Source organism: Canis lupus, chromosome 4, assembly GCF_011100685.1.
Source record: "Canis lupus familiaris isolate Mischka breed German Shepherd chromosome 4, alternate assembly UU_Cfam_GSD_1.0, whole genome shotgun sequence".
In the NCBI taxonomy this organism is placed as follows: domain Eukaryota; kingdom Metazoa; phylum Chordata; class Mammalia; order Carnivora; family Canidae; genus Canis; species Canis lupus.
Window position 1 is genome coordinate 60,346,469 of NC_049225.1, and position 25,047 is coordinate 60,371,515.

The 25,047-nt window shown below is 41.0% G+C and overlaps 1 protein-coding gene and 1 long non-coding RNA gene across 9 annotated transcripts in view; one reads left to right on the forward strand and one right to left on the reverse strand.

Annotated features, from left to right (window-relative positions):
* Nucleotides 1-513: 513 nt before the first annotated feature.
* LOC111095594 lies at nucleotides 514-3,122 on the reverse strand. The gene is made up of 2 exons (XR_005357633.1): nucleotides 2,447-3,122; nucleotides 514-955 (listed from the first exon to the last, which is right to left on the reverse strand). It is a non-coding gene; the product is annotated as an uncharacterized LOC111095594 (long non-coding RNA).
* A 130-nt stretch (nucleotides 3,123-3,252) lies between these two features.
* CSNK1A1 (casein kinase 1 alpha 1) overlaps nucleotides 3,253-25,047 on the forward strand; it is a 50,601-nt gene continuing 28,806 nt past the window's right edge. For 4 of the 8 annotated variants that reach the window (XR_005358451.1, XR_005358450.1, XM_038535061.1 and 1 more), the window contains exons 1-2: nucleotides 3,253-3,910; nucleotides 4,552-4,658. Coding sequence is in view for 6 of the 8 variants with exons in the window: in XM_038535061.1 (XP_038390989.1) it covers nucleotides 3,788-3,910; nucleotides 4,552-4,658 (230 nt within the window). In the remaining 2 variants the exon portion in view is untranslated. The remainder of the gene's footprint in view (nucleotides 3,911-4,551; nucleotides 4,659-25,047) is intronic. The other 4 variants (XM_038535060.1, XM_038535063.1, XM_038535059.1 and 1 more) reach the window with 4 other exon arrangements.

Genomic DNA, 25,047 nt, shown 5'->3' on the forward strand with positions numbered 1-25,047 from the left:
GGGATGATTGTCCCAAATTTCATTCTACTCCTTTTTCTAATTCCTTTGGTTAGAGGTTGGGGTTCTAGACCTTTCTTTGTCACTAAGATCTGTGTGATCTTGGAAAAGCCTCTTGTGTCCTAGCAGACACAATGTGTGTGAAGCCACTCTGTACATTGCAAAGCTTTTAAAAATGTGATTATTGAAGTAGATGATCTCTAAATTTCCCTCAAGGTCTAAAATCTTTAGTCTATATTTTTGGTTGTATTTTTAGTGAATTCATGTGATCCAAGAATTGCATTTTGGCACATTTTAGAAGACTCCTTCCATTACACCAAAGCTGCTGCTGATTCGATATGTAAAGAATGATTTGTAACTTTAATAGTAGCACCAAAAACAGGTAATTCTTCAATTGCTGAGGTTGAAAATTACCAGAAATGATGCATGATTTTAAGGAAAAGGCTGAGTCATAGTCAATGCCTAAAAACTTTATTTTCTACATTACCCCCTCCAACATTTGCCCTTAAATCTGACAAATTTCTTTTCTTTTTTTTTTTTTTTTTTGGACAAATCTAAATCTTAAGATGGGAGTAATTGAAATCAGCATTTTGGAGCATTTTGCTGGATATTGTCAATGCTGGAATAGTGACTACAACAGGCAGGAAACAAATGAGGCAGCTCACCAAATATACACATTAAAGCAAATCTCAAAGTTGGAAGGGCTTCTATAGGTCATTTAGACGGGTGGGTCCCAGTGTGTTTGATTTCAAAAGTTTATAAAAGTTCAAAATAAACAGCAACAACCAAAAAGGAGGGCAAACATACAGGATCCCTGGGTGGCTCAGTGGTTTAGCACATGCCTTTGGCTCAGGGCATGGTCCTGGAGTCCAGGGATCAAATCCCACATCATTCTCCCTGCATGGAGCCTGCTTCTGTCTCTGCCTCTCTGTGTTTCTCATGAATAAATAAAGAAAACCTTAAAAAAAAGAGGACAAACATAAAAATGTCAGTTTTTAACTTTGACAAATAAGGATACAAACAAAAGAACAAAACAATCATCTACCATTGGCACCCTTTTACAAAAAAGGGCACTGTAGGGGCACCTGGGTGGTTCAGCCGGTTAAGCGTCTGCCTTTAGCTCAGGTCATGCTTCCAGGACCCTGGGATCTAGCTCCATGTCCAACTCTCTGCTCACTGGGGAGCCTGCTTCTCCCTCTCCCTATGATGCTCCCCCTGCTTATGCTTCCTCTCTGTCAAATAAATAAATAAGATCTTTTTTAAGAGGGAGGACACTTTAATGACATGTGTAGGAAGATAAAACTCAGATAAAGTCTCAGAATAAAGTACAAATTGAAATTAAATAAATGAAGAAAATATGCACTATACTGCTCTTATTTTTCTAATATCTTTATGGAAAACTGCTAGACTTGCCCCTGTCCATACACAAAGCTTTGGGAATCCTTAATCTACTCCCTTCCATGCACACCCCAACCCCCTTCCCCCATTCCATCTCCTACACTGGAGCAATTCTATCCTCACCACATCAAAAAATCGCCTTAAATGTATATCCCACCCAGTGTGGGGAACTCCTCAAGCTGTGGAATCCGTTAAATTTTGGAGTCTGTGGTAGAAAATCAGCAGAATAGTAGCTATCTCTGGGAACCTCAAGATGCTTATGCTTGGCTTTTTTTTTTTTTTTTTTAACTAGAATCTAACGGAGAATTTTAAGTACGCCAACCGTGCTTTAGAGTCGCTAAACGAAAATTTAGAGTCACTAAATAGTGCTGGTTTGGGAGTCAGGCAATCTTGAGTTTTGGTAGACCACAACTTCATTCTAGTGACACCTGGGTGGCTCAGGGGGGTGGTCCTGGGGTCCTGGGGTCGCGTCCCACATCCGGCTCCCTGTCGGGTGCACCTGCTTCTCCCTCTGCCTGGGTCTCTCTCTGCCTTTCTCCGTGTCTCTCATGAATGAATAAATAAAATCTTAAAAAAAAAAAAAAACCCCGCTTCATTCTAAAGCTTAGGGGATCTGTTTTCACATTCAACACATTTGGATTAGAGCTTTATGAATACAAGTATTTAAATCGGAATTAGAATAAAACGCAAGAATTTTAGGGAAGGTAACTGTCAGGATGCAAGTCGTCACTAATTATTGGATCAGCTCTCCAGGCTGCAGTTGTCTATATTTTTCTCCCATTTCCGTTTGAATGAATTCATTTTGAGAGATTCCGGTTGCATTTTTACAACTGAGGTTTGATTCATTCATCGGGGGTTCATTCCTATTGCAGGTGAACGCTTTTACCAGGCCGTTTTCTCAGGTCAAATTTTGTAAACCAAAATGCGGCCAAGATTTGATTTTTTAATCAATCTTCAGTTAAAAGAAGAATTACTGTGTAAAGGCCAACAATAACATGAACATTGACTGTCTTAAACGTTATCAATCATATTTTGCAATAGTTATTTCCACCTTATGTCTTTTCTTTTTGGATCGACACCGCAGTTTTCGGTATGACCGAGGTAGGACTATGGAGCTTTCGAGGCGAGGGGGGTGGGAATAACTTCTTTGTGCGGTTTCTTTTCTTTTTTTTTTTTTTCCAGAGTTGTAAATTTTATTCTCTGTTGACTCATCGGCCTCTCAAATTATGAATCAGGTGTTGGTTCTTTCCCAACCGGGGACCGAGTGTATCCGTGGAACAACAGCACAGAGAGGTAAGATAATTCCTGCTTTCCCGCTCCCCCCCCCCGTAAAACGAGATTCCCCGGCACTCCATACAGCGCGGGCTCCTAATTCCTAGAGGCCAACCGGCTAGAGCCTCTGCTACTCTCGGGAGCCGCGGCCAGAGCCAGGCCGGTGAGGGGTGAGGGGTGAGGGCGGCCTTCCTCTCCCAGGCCACCAGAGGCCAGAGCCGCCCGCAAAACAGAAGTGGGCGGGACCAGGCCGGCCTGAAAGATCAAAGGTTAAAAAAGAGAATCAAACAAAGAGCAAATGTCAAAACCCAACTCCCAAGGAAGGCAGGAGTTCCCATCTTCCACGAAAAATGAAGGCGACTCCTCCCTAACACGCTCTCGAGGCCCAGGGCCGCGCGCCGACTCCCGCAGACCCGGAGGGCCCAGACGCGACTAACAGGTAGCAGGACCGGAAGTGGAAGTGAGCCCCGGGCGGCGGGGGGGCGGGAGGGGGGGAAAGCCACCGCACGCCTGCGCAATCAGCAGGGCTGCAGGACGCATGCGTGGCTGGGCGGTGACGGGGTGACGCTCGGAGCGTGGGCCGCGACTCTCACGGATCCGGTTCCGCCCTCCCTCTCGCTGTCGACCCTCCGGGGCTAGCGCCCGAGATCCCTTTCCCAGCGTGCTCTGCGCCGTGAAGAAGCGGCTCCCGGGGACTGGGGGCATTTTGTGTTGGCTGGAGCCGGAGTAACAAGATGGCGGCGTCGGCGGAGTGACAGGGGTCCCTCCGGGCGGGAGCCGGCGGCGCTGGTGGCAGCGGTATCGCCGCCCTACACCACCGCGCCCCTTTTCCAGCCCGCGACGTCGCCGTGAAAGCGAGCCAGCGGCGGCCGCCCAGAAGCCAGTGGCCCAGTCTGGTAACCGCGAGGACCCCCTTAACAAGCCGCGGCCCCTGACTGAGCGGCGGCGATCAGGTTCCCCTCGGCCGGTTCCGGGCCCCGTAACGCCTTGAAAGAGCCCACGTTGTCCGTTTCCTGCCGCCCTCCGCCGCAGCCTCGTTCCGCGGACGAGCCCCAGAGGCCTCCGTGCTCCCCTCAGAGGTGTCGGGGCTCGGCCCCAGGCTCCATCTTCGTCTCTCAGGATGGCGAGCAGCAGCGGCTCCAAGGCCGAATTCATTGTCGGAGGGAAATACAAACTGGTACGGAAGATCGGGTCTGGCTCCTTCGGGGACATTTACCTGGCGATCAACATTACCAACGGCGAGGTAATCACCCGGGGTGGGGTTCACGGCCACGCCGCGCCAGGCCTCCCCCGCGCCGGCCCCCGTAGCGCCCGGGCCTTTGCCCACCACACACGCACCTCCTGGGGAGGGGAGCCCGGGAGAGGGAGCCAGCCTTCCTGGCTTAGGAGCCTCCCCCGCTCCCTCTCCCTAAAAGGCAAGGAACCCGGTAGGAAGCGCGGGGAGAACCTGTGAAGTTTCCCAGCTTGTTAAAAACGTTCTTTAATCGAACTTTTTTAAGCCGTCGTGTAAAGCGAAAACGGCGACGTCGTATTTCTCTGATGCCCATGTCCGGTCCCCCCGCCCCCCCTTCTCCCCCCAATGGATTTATTATGTCGGGGGTTCTTGCTTTCCATCGTCAGTTTCCTTCTAAACCTCTCATTACGTTTTCTGGATGAATCATTTTCTGCACCTTCGAGGACGTGCCGATTTCGTCACGACCCCCTGAAGAGTCCTTTGAGGCCGGTTGCCTCGTTTTATAATCACAAAGGGAGCTTTCTCTTGTGAGGCTCTCGCTTCACCTTCTAGTCTCGAGTGGGAGCTTGGCTCGATGTCTCCCCCTCCTCTCCCAAGTGACATTGAATCCTCAGGGATGTTGATGCCATCCTCCCCTCTCTCCCCTGCAGGAAGTGGCAGTGAAGCTAGAATCTCAGAAGGCCAGGCATCCCCAGTTGCTGTACGAGAGCAAACTCTATAAGATTCTTCAAGGTGGGGTGGGCATCCCCCACATACGGTAAGAACCCGTCAGCAAACGGGCGGTCGCACCGAGGGAAGGACGGCATGGGGGAGACGGGCAGAGGCGAGCAGTAGCACCAGCGGCATCCGGGCCTTCCTGTCTGAGTTACCTGGGTTTACGGCCGAGAACCGTAAGACGCCACAGTCACCGAGATTTTTTAGTTTGCCAACTTCCTTTAGAATTTGTTTGTTGCACTCTGCTCCGTTTAGCTGCCGTCATTCCTCTCGAGGCTTTCACTTGCAGTTAAGTATGCGGGTCATCTTTGATCCCTACGCTGCAGGGTTGTCTGCTGCTTTCGGTACGTCGGCACCTCTGATGTTATTAGGTTTATCCAGTGGAGTGGATTTGAAGGTGCCAAGTGACCGGGTTCGGCCAGTTCGGGTTGCTATTGGAGCTGGCTTGGGAAATGGCTGCTCTTTTGTTGTGTTTTTGTTCCAACATGTCTTCCTCCTCCGCTTAGAAAATGGCGGAACGACGTGACTCAACCGCATATTCCTGCCCTTTGCTATGCTTGAGTTCATAAGTTATTCTTCCCTGGTTCCCCGTTTAGCAGCCCCGAGTGGATTAAACCTTTGAAAAGCCAGGAATAAAGGTGCGGGCGGCCATGGGGTTCAAGGAAGGAGATGGCATAATGACAGTATGTGATCTCTGCACCAGATGGGATGTGAAATGGTTAAATTGTACTATGCAAAATTCCTCATAGCCCCTTTAAAAGTGTTAATTATTCTTTCATGAAGGGGGGCGTTTGCTACATTTCAGCTTGTGTACTAAATTTTCATGAGTAATGGCAAAGGCAGTTAGAGCACTGCTGTGTTGAAATTGACTCAAATCAGTTGCATTAGAAATAAAGATTAATCACGGAACCACAGTGTGGTAAGTAACTTTAACCTGTTGAGTTACTTGGCCAGTAACTCCTCACAACAGGGAAATTGTGGCCTTTTGGAGGGATGGGATATTGGTGAAGGCAAACAGTAATAGGATAAAAGATGACCAGATACAGACATTGGGGTTTTTTTGAATGGTTCACTTTAAAGGTTATTTTGACTTTGAGATTAAGGAGTATCTTCCTCGAATAGAGGCTAAAGCGTAGTTTAAAGCCAAGCCACTGGAGGGTATTATGCTGAGTGAAGTAAGTCAGTCGGAGAAGGACAAACATTATATGTTCTCATTCATTTGGGGAATATAAATAATAGTGAAAGGGAATATAAGGGAAGGGAGAAGAAATGTGTGGGAAATATCAAAGGGAGAAAGAACGTAAAGACTGCTAACTCTGGGAAACGAACTAGGGGTGTTGGAAGGGGAGGAGGGCGGGGGGTGGGAGTGAATGGGTGACGGGCACTGGGGGTTATTCTGTATGTTAGTAAATTGAACACCAATAAAAAATAAATTAAAAAAAAAATAAAGCCAAGCCATTTTTCAACAGTCAAAAATAACATTTGTAAAAAAAGAACCAGAGACAGTTAAGTGGAGTGATAGTTACTCTAATCTCTTTGTATTCCAGTTTATATTTCTTAAAACCTTGAATTTAAGAACTGGATTGCATACATTAATTCAGATGTGGAAACTGCCAATGTAATACTATCCTTAAATCTCCAGTGGTGATAGGCATTTTTATTTTTAATGGAGAAATTGAATGACAAGATGTTGTATTGGTTGTTAGTGATAAATTATTTAGAAAAAAACATTCAGGTTTATTTTGTAATGTAGATGAATGTGAAATCCAGGATTTGAAATCCAGGATAATGGGAGATTTTAAATGATTCCGGTTCTTCACCTCCCCCTCCCTCCCAAAACCTGTTGTATGGGAAAATAAATGTTATTCTGGAAGAATGGAAGAAAACTTTTTAAAGAATGAAAATATTAAAATATCTAGCTTTTTAGTTCCCTCAAAATAAAGTCAGTTGCGTTAGCCAAAAAATTAAAACTCCCTTCCTTTTGCCTTTAAACGTATCTCTCCACCCCTGACCCCTGCTGATTTGCTTTCCATCATTTTGGTTTTCCCTAGAATTACACATAAATGCAATCGTAGAGTATGAGGTCATTTGTGTCTGACTTCTCTCAGCATAATGCTCTTGAGATTCATCCATGTTGAGAGATTTTAGACATTTCACAAATCGGGTTGAATTTAATGTACAAAATAATTTTCAGAAAGCAGTAAGCATCTGGCATTTTCAGTGCTAAACCCTTTTATCTGATAGCTTTTATTTAAAGACAGTGCTGATACAGACCAATAAGAACCATAGTTAATATACTAAATAAGCACATGAATAAATGAAATTAACTTGTGAGCAAAATAGTAGGCATCTGTTACAAGATGCTGAGTACAGAGAGTTGTAGTTATAAACTGTGGGTGGAGCTAGAGAGATTAACCTGGCTTTCACATTAGCGCTTCCTGGGAGAGGAGATGGGATTTCAGGCTTTGGCTCTAAGGAAGAAAGCTTGGTTGAACTGGTTGGGGAGGGCATCCAAGAATACAATGTGGCTTCTGGGAGTAGTCTCTAATGGCAGAAGGTAGTAATTGGATGAGGGTGGGGAAAGAGTAAATTTGTTTTGGAAGTGGTAGTCTGGTACATAGAAACAATAGTGGTTCATTGGTTGTAAAGTGTGAGAGAACTTTTTCTGCTGCAGTGAAAAGGATAAGAAAGATTTACATCAAGTGTTCTTTATTTGATGGGAGTGTCTGTCATCCCATCCCTTCTGTTCCCCACTATTTCCACATCTATATATAGCATGTACATAAATATTTATTTGGTAAGTACTGAATTAAATTGACTTTATCGAGATTAAATGAAGCAGTCTGTATTAACCATTGTTTTAGCTGGATATAAATATAAAATTTTAGATTTGTGGTCCCTGGCTTGCTCCATCAATAGAGCATATATGATTCTTGATCTCAGGGTTGTGAGTTCAAGCCCCATGTGGGGTATAGAGCTTACTTTTAAAAAGCAATTTGGATTTTGCTACAGTCCCACTTAACTCATCTTCCCTGCACCCCATAACTGCTTGAATTTATAGTAAGATACTTTGGGATATCCTAAAACAAGAGCTGAAAATGATCTAGCCCACATAGCCAACCTGACTAATCTTTACTTGGTAAGATTATGCAAAAACATAGTATTCAGTGTAAAGAGCGGAATGAGGGTGGTGTTCTGTCTCCGTTTAAGAAACTAAGGTCATTCTTTAGTTAAGGAACTGAAATCATTAACTCCTGGAAGTTCATTAAAACATACTGTATTTCTGCTACAACCTTCTCTTTCTTTGAAGGTACTCAATTTGAATTGAATTAACGTGATCCCTAAAGAAGCATTTATGATACCAAGCTTTAGATCTGTCCTTACCAATGTGATCTTGGGTCAGTCAGTCATTTGATCTCTTTGGGCCTATCAGTTTTCTCATCTAGGAAATAAAGAGGATTTTACCAAGTTAGTAATTTTCTAATTCTTTTGGAATAGCAAAGAATACAGAAGAGAAAAGTTTAGGGTTTCCTACTCTTCTGGAACAAGTTTCTTTATACTGAGCTTTTGGGTAGAGTTTCATTTGCATAGAGTTCCCTACTTGAATAAGTCACTGGCCTAGTTGATCTCAATCTAGCTCTGAAGTTTTAAGACTTTTTGGATGATGGTAGCTAGAAAGCATTTCATCACAGCTTCATGTTAGGTCTGAATCCTACCTTTGGGTCTTATTTTAGTACAGAGACCCCGCTAAGGACTCCTAAAAATGCCATCTGCATCAGATGACCTGTCAATTATCATTTAGAAGGAAGTAAGTTAGTGAAATATATATTATTCATGAGAGATACACAGAGAGGCAGAGACATAAGGCAGAGGGAGGAGAAGCAGGCTCCATGCAGGGAGCCTGATGGGGGACTCCATCCCTGGACTCCGGGATCATGCCCTGAGCCACCCAGACGTCCCTGGAATACATTTTAATAGGAATAAAATAAAGGTGATGGCGGGGGCATGGGAGAATTGGTTCCTTGTCTTCAACCACTTTTTTTTTGCCCTCTCTGATTGTCAAGTATTAAAGAAGATATTATAAGGTACAAGTTAATCCTTACTCTTCAATGTTGAAAACAGCTTAAATTTTAATCTTAGCTTTTTGGCACTGAGCATATACCTTGCAAATAAGTTCTAATGCTGTTATCAGAGAACAAAGATGACATCTACACCAGATATGTCTTTATTTGTTACAGATCACTGGGTGCATGAGCAATGTGATTTTTTTTTTTAACTCAGTAACTGAATCCACAATATACTAAAGGTGTTCTATATTGGCTTATAATGGATTTCTAGTTATGAAATAATGTAATGATGCTTAAATAGCATTTGTGAACTAAATGAAACCTGAGAGGTACAGCCTAATATCTCATAAATTAGACTGCAGTCTCTGAAGGGTTACCAGACTTATACTATGCCTCCTTCACTTAATGGAATTTGGCCTCATTCAGAGAAAGAGAAAAAGTCTTCTATAAATGTAAGCAACTTATTGTTTGTATTATTTAACTAGATTCATGTGGTTTTTTAATTACTGTTTTTTAAGATTTATCCATTAATTGTAGAGAGAGTGCGAACATATGAGCATGCAGGCACATAAGCCGGGGAGGGGCAGAGGGAGAGGGAGAGAATCCCATACTGACTCCCCACTGAGCCAGAAGCCCAATGCCAGTGTGAGGCTCAATCTTACAACCCCAAAACCTTGACGCAAGCTGAAAGTAAGACTCAGACACCTAATCCACTGAGCCACCCAGGCACACACACTCCCCTTAATAGTTGTCAAAATTTAGGTGAATACCTAGTTAAAATGATAGGTTTTGTTACTGTTTTTGTTTCCAAAACCATTTCAATTGGCTCTTGAAATTTAAATGACCAGTAGTCACAGAACAGGACTAATGAATTTTTTTTTTTTTTTAAAGCTTTTATTTATTGGGCAGCCTGGGTGGCTCAGTGGTTTAGTGCTGCCTTCAGCCCAGGGTGTGATCCTGGAGATAGAGTCCCACATTGGGCTCCTTGCAGGGAGCCTGCTTCTCCCTCTGCCTGTGTCTCTGCGCCTCTCTCTCTCTCTCTCTCTCTCTCTCTCTCTCTGTGTGTGTGTGTCTTCCATGAATAAATAAATAAAATCTTTAAAAATTTTATTTATTTATTCATGAGAAGCAGAGACATTGAGGGAGAAGCAGGCTCCACAGGGAGCCTGATACAGGACTAGAACCCAGGATCTGGGGATCACAACCTGAGGCAAAGGCAGACGCTCAACCACTGAGGCACCTAGGTGTCCCAACTAATACATATTATAGTGGTTTTTTAATTTTTATTTACTTAAAGAGTTTATTTATTTATTAATGATAGACACGGGGTGGGGAGGGGGCAGAGGCAGAAGGAGAAGCAGGCTCCATGCAGGGAACCTGACGCACGACTTGCTCCCGGGACTCCAGGATCATGCCCTGGACCAAAGGCAGGCGCTAAACCGCTGGGCCATCCAGGGATTCCCCCTTATTTTTATTTTTTAAAAGATTTTATTTGTTTCTTTGACACAGAAAGAATACAAGCAGAGGGAGCAGCAGGCAGTGGGAGAGGGAGAAATGTGGGCTCCATCCCAGGACCCCAGAATCATGACTTGAACTGAAGGCAGATGCTCAACCCACTGAGCCACCCAGGCACCTCTATGATTTTGGATAGTTTTTTGTGTTTTGTTTTTTTGAATGAGATGAATATATATAGTGAAATGTATAGCATTTCACGTGCCATCAAATGAGTTTTGACAAATGCATACATTGGTATAGCCCACACTCCCTACTGAGATAAAGAATATCTGATTTTTGGAATACTGTTAATCCTTGCTAAGCTGCATTTTGTGGCAAGATAGCTTTTTTTTTAATCTTGGTCTTCTGGATCATATTTACATATTTTTTCTGGATATGATGATTTGTCCATACACAAAACTATAGGTTAATAATGTTTGATCACCATGCAATAGACTATACAAGTTGCCTAATAATCAAGGTAGGGTGCTGAACACTGAATGGCAATTGAGACCTTTGCCTTATTCTCCTTTGAAGAACTAGTATACTGCTTTTTCCTTTTCTGAAAGTCCTCAGTGGGATAGGTTTTAATGGGGACTTTGGAAGTATTGTACAAAAAGATTTAGCTGGAGAGTGCATTCTGATCCTCCATGTAAAAGGAAATGGAAAGAGCATTATATGAGAGCCAGGAGTTAGAGATCCATGTGCGATGTCATCTAGATTTCAACCTAGAATGAATTCTGTAATTTGTAATACCAGCTTTCATTTATAAAAGGGAATTTGTATAAATGAGGTCCTAGAAGGGATATATATATATATATATATATATATATATATATATATATATAATGCATTATATAAATTGATGAGATCAGGGGTGCTTGGGTGGTTCAGTCTGTTAAGCATCTGCCTTAAGCTCACATCATGATCTTAGGGTCCTGGGATTCAGCCATGCACGGGGCTCTGCTTAGTGAGTCAGCTTCTCCTTCTCGCTCTGTGCTCTTATCTCCCTCTCTCGCTCTCTCCCTCTCTTAAATAAGGTCTTTAAAAAAAAATAACAATAAATTGATGAGATTGGGCACCTGAGTGGTTCAGTGGTTGATCATCCGCCTTTGCCTTGGGTCACGGCCCTGGGGTCATGGGATTGGTTGACTATAGTGTGGCTAAACAGTCCTTTTTCCATCTATGTGCAAGAAGAAAAAGTAGACTCGACCATTATTCAGACATTGCACAAGGTCGTATTTAACGGTCAAAACAATCCTGTAATTTGGGGTTTCATATAATGTGTGAGAGTCAGAGTGGCTAATTTGCCTAAACTCACATAGCTAATGTGTTGTTTATTTACATGAGAGAGAGCTTGGAGTGGTAGGTGAGGGAGAGAGAGAAGAGCAGCAGAGGGAGAAGCAAGCTCCCTGCTGAGCAGAGAGCCTGACCTGGCATCATGACCTGTGCCTAAGGCAGATGCTTAACTGACTGAGCCACCACCCCAGGCAACCCTGCTCTTACAGTAAAGATCTGACTGCTTTTTCATACTATTCCAGTGGTTCCTAAACTTTGCTGCACATTGGAATAACACGGAGAAGTTTTAAAAACTTGACACTTGAGAGACACCTGGGTGGCTCAGAGGTAGGGCACCTACCTTTGGCCCAGGGTGTGATCCTGGAGTCCCAGGATCAAGTCCTTCATCGGGCTCCCTGCATGGAGCTTGCTTCTCTTTCTGCCTGCGTCTCTGCCCGTGTCTCTCTCTCTCTCTCTCTTATGAATAAGTAAATAAAATCTTAAAAAAAAAAAAATTGACACTTGGCTCTTGGCTCCTAACCTTATGTATTTTGATTTACTTGGTTTGGAGGATGCCTTAGGCATCAAGGGTTAATAAAAGCTCCCTACGTGATTCTGTTGTGCAGCAGAGTTTAGGAATCATTTTACTGTGCCATATTTCAAGGTTATTATTGTTCTTTGCTGCCCACACCCACCAACTCCCATCTTTTCCTACTATAATTTGATAAGCCTGGTTTCTTAACTTATTTCCTCCTGTGAATTGGGAGGTTAATTCAGGAAATCCTGTACCAGGAAACATGGCCCTGGAAAGTACACTGTAATCCCATACAATCAAATGCTTTGATTTCTGAAAAGTATCTGACACCAATATTTGAAACCATTTTCATACTCACATATCCCAGATGCATTCCTATAAGAAAGCATTCTAGAAATTCCTTGGGGGAAAGAACCATGTCTTGCTGATGTATTTCTCAGCATAGTGTCAGCTAAAAAGCCACTAATGTTTCATAATAGGGAAATTCTACTTTAATTTATGTGCATTTATTTATTTATTTATTTATTTATTTAAATATTTCTTTTTCTGATTTTAGAGAGCCAGCAACCAGGGGAGGGGCAGAGAGGAGAGAGGATCTCAGGCAGACTCTGCTTAGCTCTGACTCTGCTTAGCTCGGAGAGCAGCATGGGGCTCCAGTTTATGACCTGAGGGGAAGCAAAGAGTTGGGTGCTTAACTGACTGTGCCATCCAGGTGCCCCATCTGTGTGCATTTACTTCTTTAATGGAACCCTGTAGAGAGTTTGGCTTCTGCACATTTATAGAACTTTGGGAGTACCTGATGCATGCATGGTTCCTAATGAGAATATTTATCATCTCTATAGTACTTAGTATTTAAGTATTCAGCTGAACTCACTAGCTGGCAGCCAATTTACAAATGACAATGTGATTGTGCTAGTTTCCTTTAGCTTTAAATGCTGGTGTAAAAATACTACCTTATCGTTAAATGCTAATGTCCATTTCACAGTGAAGGCTTGCTATTGTGGACTTTTACCAGCTTAATTATCTATTAGCATCTGTTAGTATCTATTGGTGTTGGCCTTTGGAATTTCGTTTGATTCTAGTTCAGCAACATCAGGAAGTTGAGACTTTTGTACTGGCGGGTTTTTTAATTTTTATTTTTTTTAAGGGAGACAAGATGATGACAGCAGCTATGCATATACCATATTCATCATCCATATGTTTCATTTGTGCCATCATTAAGTGTATAGTGGAGAGGTATGCACATTAACCTGAAATTGAAGTTATCCTGTGTTTCAACTCATCTGGAAGCTGCTCTAAGTATTTACCTATTAAATTTGCCTACACTAAAAAAAAAAATAAAAATAAAAATAAAATAAATAAATAAAATTGCCTACACTGTCAAACTGTTCTGTCCTTGAGATGACTTTTACGGAAAGGGAAGTATGAAATCCACTAATAAACTGCATTGTTAGGAAATAGAATGAAATATTTGTAAGTTTTAAGTTTCAAATTTTCCAAGTCTTAGTTACATTAGAAGTGTGCAATGTAATACGTTATTCTTGGTAACAGCTAAAATAATGAAATTCTTCTAAGGAGACTAGAATTTATATTTTTACATAAATACCATTCTTTTCCATTCCTTTACCGTGCAATTCATTATGTATTTGGGTTAGATTTTCTTCTTGGCTGTTGTCACTTGGTTAAAATTTTTTTTTTTTTTTAATTTATTTGAGGGGGTCCTTTTGGGGAGAGGCAGAAAGAGAGTCTCAAGCAGGACTAAGCAGAGCCTGATGCAGGGCTCAAGCCCATGACCCTGAGATCACTACGTGAGCCAAAAGCAAGAGTCAGCCACCCAAGCACCCCTTGATTAAAATTATTCTTATCACCTGCTGAAATCCTTGTGTTCCAACTTTTGAACCTCCATAATATTAATACTTTGTATCTCTCTTAAAGAACAGAGTAAAAAAACAAAACAGAGAACAATAATGTTAGCTTCTACTCTCAAATGAAAGCTCAGACTTTCAAAAGTGTCTTAGGGACTAATATACTTCACAGCACCTCCTAGAGTACTTTCTCGAGGATAAGCAACTTTTTTTTCATTCAGTCAGCAAACCTATATGAGCCCCTATTATGTGCCAGGCATAAAGTACTGGGCACATTTCAGTGAACAGGAAAAAAATTCCTGAGACTTCAATTCTTTTTGAGCATATGCCATGCACCTGGCATATAGTGTGAATTTATCTCTCTTGCTAAAAATTAGGAGGAAACATGTATAGATCTCCAGACAGTGTGAGGACATGTTTCCTTATCAAAGGGATGGGGTGGTATCCTGAGTATGAGCCCCAAACAGTACCCTGAATCATGTAGAAACTACCTTGATTGATCAGGTGAGCAGGACCCCATTATGGTTCCCTGTGAATCATACTTAGCATTTCTCAGACATAAAAACCATGCATGATTATTACTTACAGAGCTTGTTAAAGGTTCCCATAGTGCTTAATCTGCAGTTTCAGGCACACAGTAGGTTCATTAAGTATTGAATCAGATTGGAGAAACAGATTTCGGGAAAGTATTTTTTTTTAAATATTTAATTTTAGTAATCTCTGTGCCAACATGGGGTTTGAACTCAAAACCTTGAGATTAAGAATCTGACACTCTCCTGACTGAGCCAGCCAGATAACATCTAGAAAAAGCTTTTTTTTTTTTTTTTTTTTTTTTACAGCTTTAAGGAGATAATGACATACATAAATCATCTAATTAAAATGTACAATTTAGGACACCTGGTGGCTCAGTTGGCTAAGCATCTGCCTTGGACTCAGTCATAATCCCAGGATCCTGGGATTGAGTCCCACATCGGGCCCCCTGCTCAGAGGCACCTGGGAGTCTGCTTCTCCCTCTTCCTCTCTGCCTCTGCCCCCTAATGAGTGTGCTCACTCTCTCAAATAAATACAGTCTTTTTTTTTTTAAGATTTTCATTTATATATTTATTTATTTGAGACACAGAGATGAAGAGAGAGGCAGAGACACAGGCAGAGGAAGAAGCAGGCTCCATGCAGGAGCCTGATGTGGGACTCGATCCCAGGTCTCCAGGATCAGGCCCTGGGCTGAAGGCGGCGCTAAACCGTTGAGCCACCCAGGCTGCCCATAAATACAGTCTTTAAAAAAAAAAAATGACAAAATGTACCATTCATTGGTTTTTAATGTAGGTGCAGAGTTCTGTGCCTGTCACCATAATCTGATAATGGAATATTTTTATTATCCCAGAAACTGGAACATTAACAACCACTATCCATATCCTACCAACTCTAAAACAGCCACTAATCAACTTTCTGTTGCTATTTAGAAAAGATTGAAGCCTTTATAATTGGTATTATGAAAGCTATAGATTATATTGTCCATTTCTCTACCTGCTGTCTTCAGTAACACCACTACCAAATGTTAGAGCAGTGACAAAAATTGACAAAAACAGATTTTTTGTGATCTTTGAAATATAATTATGGGTAGTATGACAAGAATGATAACCATTTTACTGGGAATCAAGAAAAAAATTAGAGTAAGATATTAGAGAGAAGCTAGGTTTTCAACAAGTTAACTGGTAAACAAGTAAATAAGATGTTGTTTCACTGTGTCCCAACCATGCTGCTTCATCAGAAAAGCTTTCCTTCGTGACTCTCTAAAAGATAAATTAGGTTGCCATAATTTGGGCCCCCTCAGCACTGGTCTCTCCTTTATCACTTGTATTTTTTTTTTAAGTAGGCTCCATGCCCATTGTTGGAGCCCAGTGCAGCACTTGAATTTGGGACCCTGGGATCTGGAGCTGAGATCAGGAGTTGGCCGCTTAACCAGCTGAGCCACCTAGGTGCCCCAATCATGTATTATTTGCAGGCACACGCACTGCTCTAAGCTATGAAAGCAGGAATTATTTAGTTTTTTGTTAGGTACCATAAATATTGAATAGGTCAATCAATGATAGGTTTAGTACTGGATAGTGATATGCCTATATATAAAGTACATTTTTTTGGTTTTGTGGTTTTATAATTTTTTATAAATGTTAGGGAACATTTATGCATCTTTGTATAAATGCAAAGGCAAAGGGCAAGGAACAGGGCAAGTTATAGTGTTCAGTATTTCATGTAATTAATTTCAAACTTAAACATTACAGCATTAATTCAAGGGTATATTGTGACCAAAGGATTAGTAGTAGCAGTTTTGTAGGATTAGGATGAAGAAGGAAAACAAATTATCTTAGTAGATAGTGATATTGCTAAATAAAACATGTTTGATGTTCAGTTGGACTGTGGTCTCTTTACCTTAAAAATTAGTTTTTGGGGGATCCCTGGGTGGCTCAGCGGTTTGGCGCCTGCCTTTGGCCCAGGGCACGATCCTGGTAGACCCGGGATCGAATCCCACATCAGGCTCCCGATGCATGGAGCCTGCTTCTCCCTCTGCCTGTGTCTCTGCCTCTCTCTCTCTCTCTCTGTGACTATCATAAATAAATAAAAAAATTAAAAAAAAATTAGTTTTTGGGGAAAAAAACTAGTTTTTGGGGGTGGGTGGGTGAAATAAGTGAGGGGGAGTAAAGAGTACACTTAGTATGATGAGCATTGAGCAATATATAAAATAGTTTTGAATCACTATATTGTACACCTGAACCTAATACAACAGTGTATGTTAACTAACTGGAATTAAAATGAAAAACTTAATAAATTTTAAAAAATGGCTTCAAAGCAGGGATTCTTAACCTGGTAGGCCCGTGTCCCACTTTACCCTCCCAAGAGGGAGGGGATAAGGAGAAAATAAATTTTTTAAGGGTTTATTTATTTATTTGACAGCATAAGCAGGGTTGCTGCGGGACCTACAGGCAGAGGTAGAGGGAAAAGCAGGCTGCCCACCGAGTAGAGATCCTGAGAGTGGGACTAGATCCCAAGGTCCTGGGATCATGACCTGATGGAAGGTGTAAGGTTAACAAACCAAGCCACCCAGGCGCCCCTACATCTTTTACTTTCATGAACTTCTAACTAAATCTAGTAAGATGGTCCCAGATTTAGAATGGTTCAACTTAACGGTTTTTAGGCTTACGATGCTGTGAAAGTGGCATGCATTCAGTAGAAACCATACTTTGAATTTTGATCTTTTCCCAGGCTAGCAATATGTGGTATTACACTTGTGATGTTGCTGGGCAGCAGCAGGGAGGCAGCTTCCAGTCAGTCAGGTCATCACGAGGTTTCACAACTGGTACATTTACAGCCATTTTACACCATATAACTGTCTCTTTTTCCCTTTCAGTACTGTATTTAATAAATTACATGAAATATTGAACACTATATTATAAAATAGGCTTTGTGTTAGATGATTTTGCCCATCTGTAGTCTAATTTAATTGTTTTAAGTACATTTAAAGTAGGCTGGGCTAAGTAATCGTGTTCAGTACATTGCGTATATTTAAATGCATTTTTGACTTAGGATATTTTCAACTTAGGATGGGTTTAGCAGCATATAACCCCCATGGTAAATTGAGGAAAAATTGTATTTCTATTACAAATGTAGGCACAAAATCTCCCACTAGTTTTAGCAGTACCTATGGCTTTGTTGCCAATAGAAGTCACAGATACTTCCATAACACTATTGTTGCAGGTATCTCAGAATATTGTTTACACTCATCATTACTTCATAATTATAGTACTAACTAGATCTACTCTTAATGCCTCATTAATAAAGATCATGTACTTTACTGTATCAAAATTAAGTAGTCTTAGTGTGGCTGAATTTCCTTGTAATTGTTTTCCTAATAATGGTATGTATTTTATTTTCTGCATTTAAAATATTCTGAGAGGGAATCTATAGGCTTTATCAGACTACCAAAGATGGGAGATCTGTGGCACCAGAACGATTTAGAAATGTTGGTGTAGGAGTTATTCCACCTCCACTCCCCAGCTTGTTGAGACAAGTTCTTTGTTGCCTTTGTGGCTAAATACATTTAATGCAAAGTTGGTCACTCATTTAGTAGGTATCCAATATTTATTTTCTTTTCCCTTCCTATCATTATTTAAGTCTCAGTTACTTCCATATTTGCTAATGCCCTCTTCCAGCATATGACATTGTAAAGGTGGGAAAATCAGCCAGTTAAAAAAGGTTGAACAGTTCAAAGAAAGAATTAAAAGTGAATTAAGTTTGAATTAATATATTTAAGTTTTTAGTATCATCACATTATCAGAATTATTACTTTGATTGCTATCCCTACAGGTAAAACTGTGGTTCTTTTCTCAGTTACTTCATGTCTAAAGCAGTTGTCAGTATGAAGAAATCAGTCTAATAAGTATTTATGGTTATAGTTCTAGGTATTCCATAGTGTGTCTGTTTATTAAACCTGATCCTCCACTTCCTTACAGTAGCCAGATAGCATTGAAGGTCTTTTCTTTAGTGAAAATGCCCTGAACCTCAAACCATTTTGGAAGTATTTCTGCAAGTTAAAAATCCAAAGGACTGTGGATAAAAAATTGTGTGTTACCTTTTAAAATCTGAATATTTTATTTTGCTTAAAAAAATTTTTTTTTTTTAAGTAGACTCCATGCCCAACCCAGATCCCAGTGAGGGCTTGAACTCATGACCCTGAGATCAAGACCTGAGCTGAGATCAAGAGTTGAATGCATAACCGATTGAGCCACCCTTGTGGCCCTGAATTGTATTTTAAATGTGAAGTTGTAAGAGAAGGAAATAGATTGGTGCTCTTAAATTTTCATGGCAGGAGAAACCAAACTTGGGTCGTTAAATTCTCGGTGTCCTGTAAAATAGAGGGCACAAATCTAAGGAGCAATTATGAGCAAGGAAGCTTAAGGAGCTTGAGAGTTAACACAGCAATCTTATTTATCAAGAATTAATAGAAAATTAAGAAGTAACCCACACTTAGTCCTGTGTGTAGTTCTCTTTCAAAAGGGCTGTAATGAGTGCCATTAATAAGATGGAGCTTAGTAAGTACTGACAGTTTTAGGTTAGAAGTTACAGTGTCAAAGACTAAAGTTCTTAAGATGGCTGTAGATTCTAGAAGTAATCAAATGAATGCAGTACCAGAAGGACTTGAGACTCAAGTATTTAAATTGAGAATAGAGGGGTTTTGGTGTGGTTAAGAGTGTCCTGTTAGGATGCCTGGGTGGCTCAGCGGTTGAGCGTCTGCCTTTGGCTCAGGACCGGGATTGAGTCTCTCACATCGGGCTTCCTACATGGAGCCTGCTTCTCCCTCTGCCTATGTCTCTGCCTCTCTCTCTCTCTCTCTCTCTCTCCCTCTCTCTCTCGTGTGTGTCTCATGAATAAATTTTTTTTTTAAGAGTGTCCTGTTAAAGTCTGGTAATTTAGGAGTTGGGTGGGAGAGGGAGAGTGTGGATCAGCTAGATTATACTAGATCAGAACTAGATCAGATCTTATTTTCTACCCTTATAAAAAGGAACATCAAGATTGGATGATGATCGGTTAGAAAAAAACCCAAGTTTGACAGACTGTGTCTTGAGAATGGAGATGCTGTTATAGCACTGATTCAGCGCTCCTGCTTTTTAGTTATTCAGTGAAGACTTTGACATTAATGACTTAAAGATGGGAAGATAAGTGGCATAGGAAGAGACATGTACCTGTTAAGAAAATTACTTGTAAACTTTTATAATTACTTGGCTAATTTGAATCAAAGATGAGTAAATGCTTCCTGATATTTTTATACTTGTAGTACAGAGTGTTTTTGTATTCCTTGTTTTGTTTTCTTCATGTGCCTAATCAAGCACTCACACTAGCCTGTTAGAGCCTCTACTCTGGCTTTTCATTCTTTAATTTAGCAAATGTTACTGAGCATTTCCTGTGGGTAAGGCATTGTGCCCGAGGCTGGGAATACAGAGTTGTAAACAAGACAAATACTGTGGCCACCTATGCTGTGTTAGTCAGGATTCTTCAGAGAAACAGAACCAATGGATTATATATAGATAAACAGAAGGAGATTTATTATGAGGCATTGGCTTAACACCTATGGAAGCAAAGAAGTACCACAATTTGAGGTGTGTAAGCTGGAGGCTTAGACAAACCAGTGGTGTAGCTTTGGTACCAAGCCTGAAGGCCTGAGAACCCTAAGCATGGATGACTGAAGAAAGAAGATGGATGTCCCAGCTCTAGCAGAGTCAATTTTCCCTTCCCCTGCTTTTTAGTTTTGTTCTATTCAAGCCCTCCACTTTGGGGAAACTGATCTTCTTTACCTAGTCTATCATTCACATGCTAATCTTGATTCAAATGCTAATCTCTGGAGACCTCTTCACGGGCACCTCAAGCTATCCCAGTATACCTTAACCCAGTCAGTGTGATGCGTAAGATTAACCATCACACCTATCAAACTGACAGTCTGAGGGGAAGGCCTGCGTTAAACAAGTCTTCTCTTATTGTCCTAGTCATAGAGATGGAACATATTAGAGTGCTTTAATCTGAATTGCATACTTAATATTTGAGAGAGAGTGAGTAACAGCACAAGCTGAGGGAGATCCCCGGGACCCTGAGATCTTGATCTAAGCACAAGGCAGACGCTTAACTGACTGAGCCACCCAGGTGCCCTAAACTACATACTTAGGATAATTATACTAGTTTAGTTTTGGGGAGTCCTTAGGTCTCATAAGCAGTATTTAAGATACTTCAGTCATTTTACTTGTTTTCTAAGATTTTTTTTATTTTCATAAACAGATTTCTGAAAGAAACCTCTAGCTTTAAATCTCTAACTATAACACTTTTTAAATAAGATTTATTTATTTATTTATTTATTTACAGATTTTATTTATTCATGAGAATCCCAGAGAGGCAAAGACAACACACAGGCAGAGGGAGAAGCAGGCTCCATGCAGGGAGCCTGACGGTGGGACTCGACCCCAGGTTTCCAGGATCAGGCCCTGGACTGAAGGCGGCACTAAACCGCTGAGCCACTCGGGCTGCCCAAGATTGATTGATTGATTGATTGATTGATTGACTGATTGATTTAGGGGGGGAGGTAATCTCAAGCGGACTGCACTGAGCACGGAGCCCTAAGTCGGCCACTCAAGTGACTGTACCATTTAGGCACCCCTCCAGCTCTAACCTTTTAATTGATCACCGTGTCATTGTCTTTCCTCCCACTTCCCGATTTCTACATTGCATATTGATGTCAAGGCTAATCTTAAAATGTTGATTTAATTATGTGATTTTGTGGTCCAGTTATTTATAGAATTTAAAGCTCTTTAGCATAGCTTTCAAGAGTCTATAATAGAGCCCTGAATTATAAGCCACCTTAAATTTACTCTTAGAGGAGCCTGGGGTTTATTTTTGTCCCTGCCTAGTATGCCTTTACTATCTCCCTATCAAAATAGGGAGGTTTGTTTGTCCCTTTGTCAGCATCTGACTGGTAACAGACCATTTTCACAAGACTTCTTTGACAAATGTAAATACTGTTGATCTTTTGGTTTCTTGAATTCTTTTAGCACTTTTTGTTGGCCTAATGACTCGTGCATGTATTGTCTAACATTTCTGTTTTTTATGTGTCTTAATTTTTTAACAAGGTTTAGTTTGGAATATGGGTTTAGAGGAAGGGAAATGAGAACAAAGAAGTGAACCTTGCCTTCTCTTAGCATCTTCTTCAGACCTTAAGATAGCTTTCTAAAAAAAAAAAAAAAAAAAAAGATAGCTTTCTAATGCTCTAGATAATGATGGTTACATAAATTCAAACTCATTCTTCAACCTACTACTTCCTTGATAGGTCAGGCAACACTAGGTCTGAAAGCATTGATTTAAAACAAGTAAATGGAAAATGAGATGCACTTTTAAAAAATTTTTTATTTATTTATGATAGTCACAGAGAGAGAGAGAGAGAGGCAGAGACATGGGCAGAGGGAGAAGCAGGCTCCATGCATGGGAGCCCGACGTGGGATTCGATCCCAGGTCTCTAGGATCGCGCCCTGGGCCAAAGGCAGGCGCTAAACCGCTGCACCACCCAGGGATCCCTGAGATGCACTTTTTTTTAAAGTTTCATCTGTTAAGTTACTTGATTTTTCTGCATGTTTTGAAACTTAGTAAGAATAAGGTCCAGGACGCCTGGTTGGGCTCCTGCTTTCGGCTCAGGTTGTGATACCGGGATCTGGGATCGAGTCCCTCATCAGGCTCCCTGCAAGGAGCCTGCTTCTCCCTCTGCCTCTCTCTGTCTGTGTCTCTCATGAATAAATAAATACATCTTAAAAAAAATTAAGATCCAAATCAAACCAGAGTTCTTTCTTTAATCATAGATATTTGAGTAACTACATTGTGCAATCACTTTATCATGGTATACTTACTAGCAACAAATACCATACTCAACATAAAAAAGGTCTAAAGATAATATTGGAGTTTTTTTGGTTGGTTTCAGATTGTCTACAAACTTAAATGATCGCAGAGAATCAGATTAGTGCTTGCTCATTAGCCAGATTCTGTGAAGACAATTTCAAACAAACAGTAAGGTCTATCCTACTAGATATAAAGACAGGAACACCACAGAGTGACAGAGCCCTGGATATTGTATTGTCAAGGGATTTGATAGGGTTATGGGAATTCTGTGAAGTGGGGGACCAGTGTGGAACAGGCTACTTAAGATTTATTTGGTGTCTGGGTATTAAGACTTTGAGGTTAAAGCAGAGTTAGAAGCTTGTTTAGAATAGAAGTGGAGGGATCCCTGGGGGGCACAGCCATTTAGCGCCTACCTTTGGCCCAGGGTGCGATCATGGAGACCCGGGATCGAATCCCACGTCTGGCTCCCGGTGCATGGAGCCTGCTTCTCCCTCTGCCTATGTCTCTGCCTCTGTGTGTGTGTGTGTGTGTGACTATCATAAATAAATAAAAACAAAAAACAAACAAACAAAAGAATAGAAGTGGAAAACATGGAGGTGAGGGTAGAAAACTGGATAAGTAGTAGACTGTTCCTGGCTCCTGATCTGTGTGTACTAATGTCTGGATGAGTTAGAGAGGTAGAAATCACAGATGGGGAGAGTGAGGTGTTAACTTTAGAGAAATAGCTATATATTCCTTGAGACCAAAAGGAAGTAGGAAAGATAGAAACACCTGTCGCTTAGATTTAAGGAGTTTTGGTGTCAGTCTCTATACAGCAGGAAAACCTAATTTAGAAATGCATGGTTTTTCTGTGGAGAAAAGTGCTTTTGCAACATTTCCATTTTATTTATTTATTTATTTATTTATTTAGAAGATTTTATTTATTTATTCATGAGAGACAGAGAGTGAGAGGCCGAGACACAGGCAGGGGGAGAAGAAGCAGGCTCTATGCAGGGAGCCTGATCTGGGACTCTGATCCTGGGTCTCCAGGATCAGGCCCTGGGCTGAAGCGGTGCTAAATCGCTGAGCCATCCGGGCTGCCCAACATTTCTATCTTAGCTGCCTTTTATGGACTATTTAATCTTTTTGACATTGAGAATAGCAGATATGTCTTAACACACTTATACAAGTAGGGAGGAAGATGCCCAATAACTTGATTCTTTTATTTAGTGTGTTTCTGAAATTCATTTAATTCCTTCCAGTTTCTAATTATTATTATTTTTTTTAATTTTTTATTTATTTATGATAGTCACACAGAGAGAGAGAGAGAGGCAGAGACATAGGCAGAGGGAGAAGCAGGCTCCATGCACCAGGAGCCCGACGTGGGATTCGATCCCGGGTCTCCAGGATCGCGCCCTGGGCCAAAGGCAGGCGCCAAACCGCTGCGCCACCCAGGGATCCCCCTTCCAGTTTCTAATTATTATGGGAGTATTGTGTTAAAGGCCTACTTTGCAGGTGACTTCTCAGAAAATGCTTCATGAAATCCTGTGTAATTGCATGAAGATAGGAAATACAAATTTGTGCCTTGTACATTTCAGGTTTGTATTTGGGTTAGATAGATGGTTGTAAAATTTTCTCAAATGTTGTAGTTTTCTTAGTGAGACATCCAATGGAAATTTGTCCATGTAGAGATGACATATGGCCTGAGGAGAATTGGTTTTTGCTTTCCCTTTTCACCTTTGACTTTGTGCCGCCTTCTCACTTCTTTAGCTCTTTCTGGATTTGGTGTTCTTGTATAGAACATTTCTTTTTCTTTAAAACCTAGATAAATGTATATTAAAAATCTATAACTTTTAGTATTGATACAAACTTTTAATATTGGTATTTATAATGGCAAAGACTGATTTTGAAGTTTTGACAGCTGGTAGCACAGATTTGCCTCTGCAGTTAAGAGGAAAAATAAACAGGAAAAAGGAAAGAATTTCTATTACCTATTCACTTGGTTCATCATTTGCCTTTTAATATTATTATTTATTGATGTATTTATCCATCCCTTCTGTGCCTACCTCCAGCCCCAGAAACCCACCACTGTGAGTCTTTCTTTCAAGTAAATGTTTGAATGAATGTGAAGGGTGTTGAATTCCTATATGGAAAACAAAGGCTGGAAGAGGGAAAATAACAGCTTTGTATACAGTTTAGGTACAGTAAGTTCTAGACTAACTCTGCCATTGGCATTTCTGTTGCTTAGGGTAGTGGGCAAGATCTCTGAAAGATTAAGTAGAAACTTAAAAAAAAAAAGAACTTTTCCCATCAGGCTACTTTTTTCTGCAAAATTTGGGTGTGAAAATTGATTCCTTTTTGTGTGTTTGGTAGCAATTATTTATCATGTTTGCAAAGTAATTCTCAAGAACAGTTGGAACAGAAGTATAGGAAGGAGTGTGAATTTTTTTAGATTTATTTATTAACTTTAGAGAGACAAAATGAGCACCAGTGAGAGGGCGCAAAGGGAGAAGGAGGGAGAATCTGAAGCACACTCCACGCTGAATGTGGAGCCTGAAGCGGGCTTCTAACACTGAGACCAGGACCTGAGCTGAAACCAAGAGTCTGATGCTTAACTGTGCCACCCAGATATGCTGTATGTGAACTTTTTATACTAGTTCCTTTTTGATCTTTTATCTCATAACATGATTCTAGGGGGCGTATTCCTTGTGTCTGAATATGGAACCCACCTATGTGGTAGTTAAGTTTGCATTTCCTGGAAAAATGCCAGTTTTTAACACCACATACTCTAAT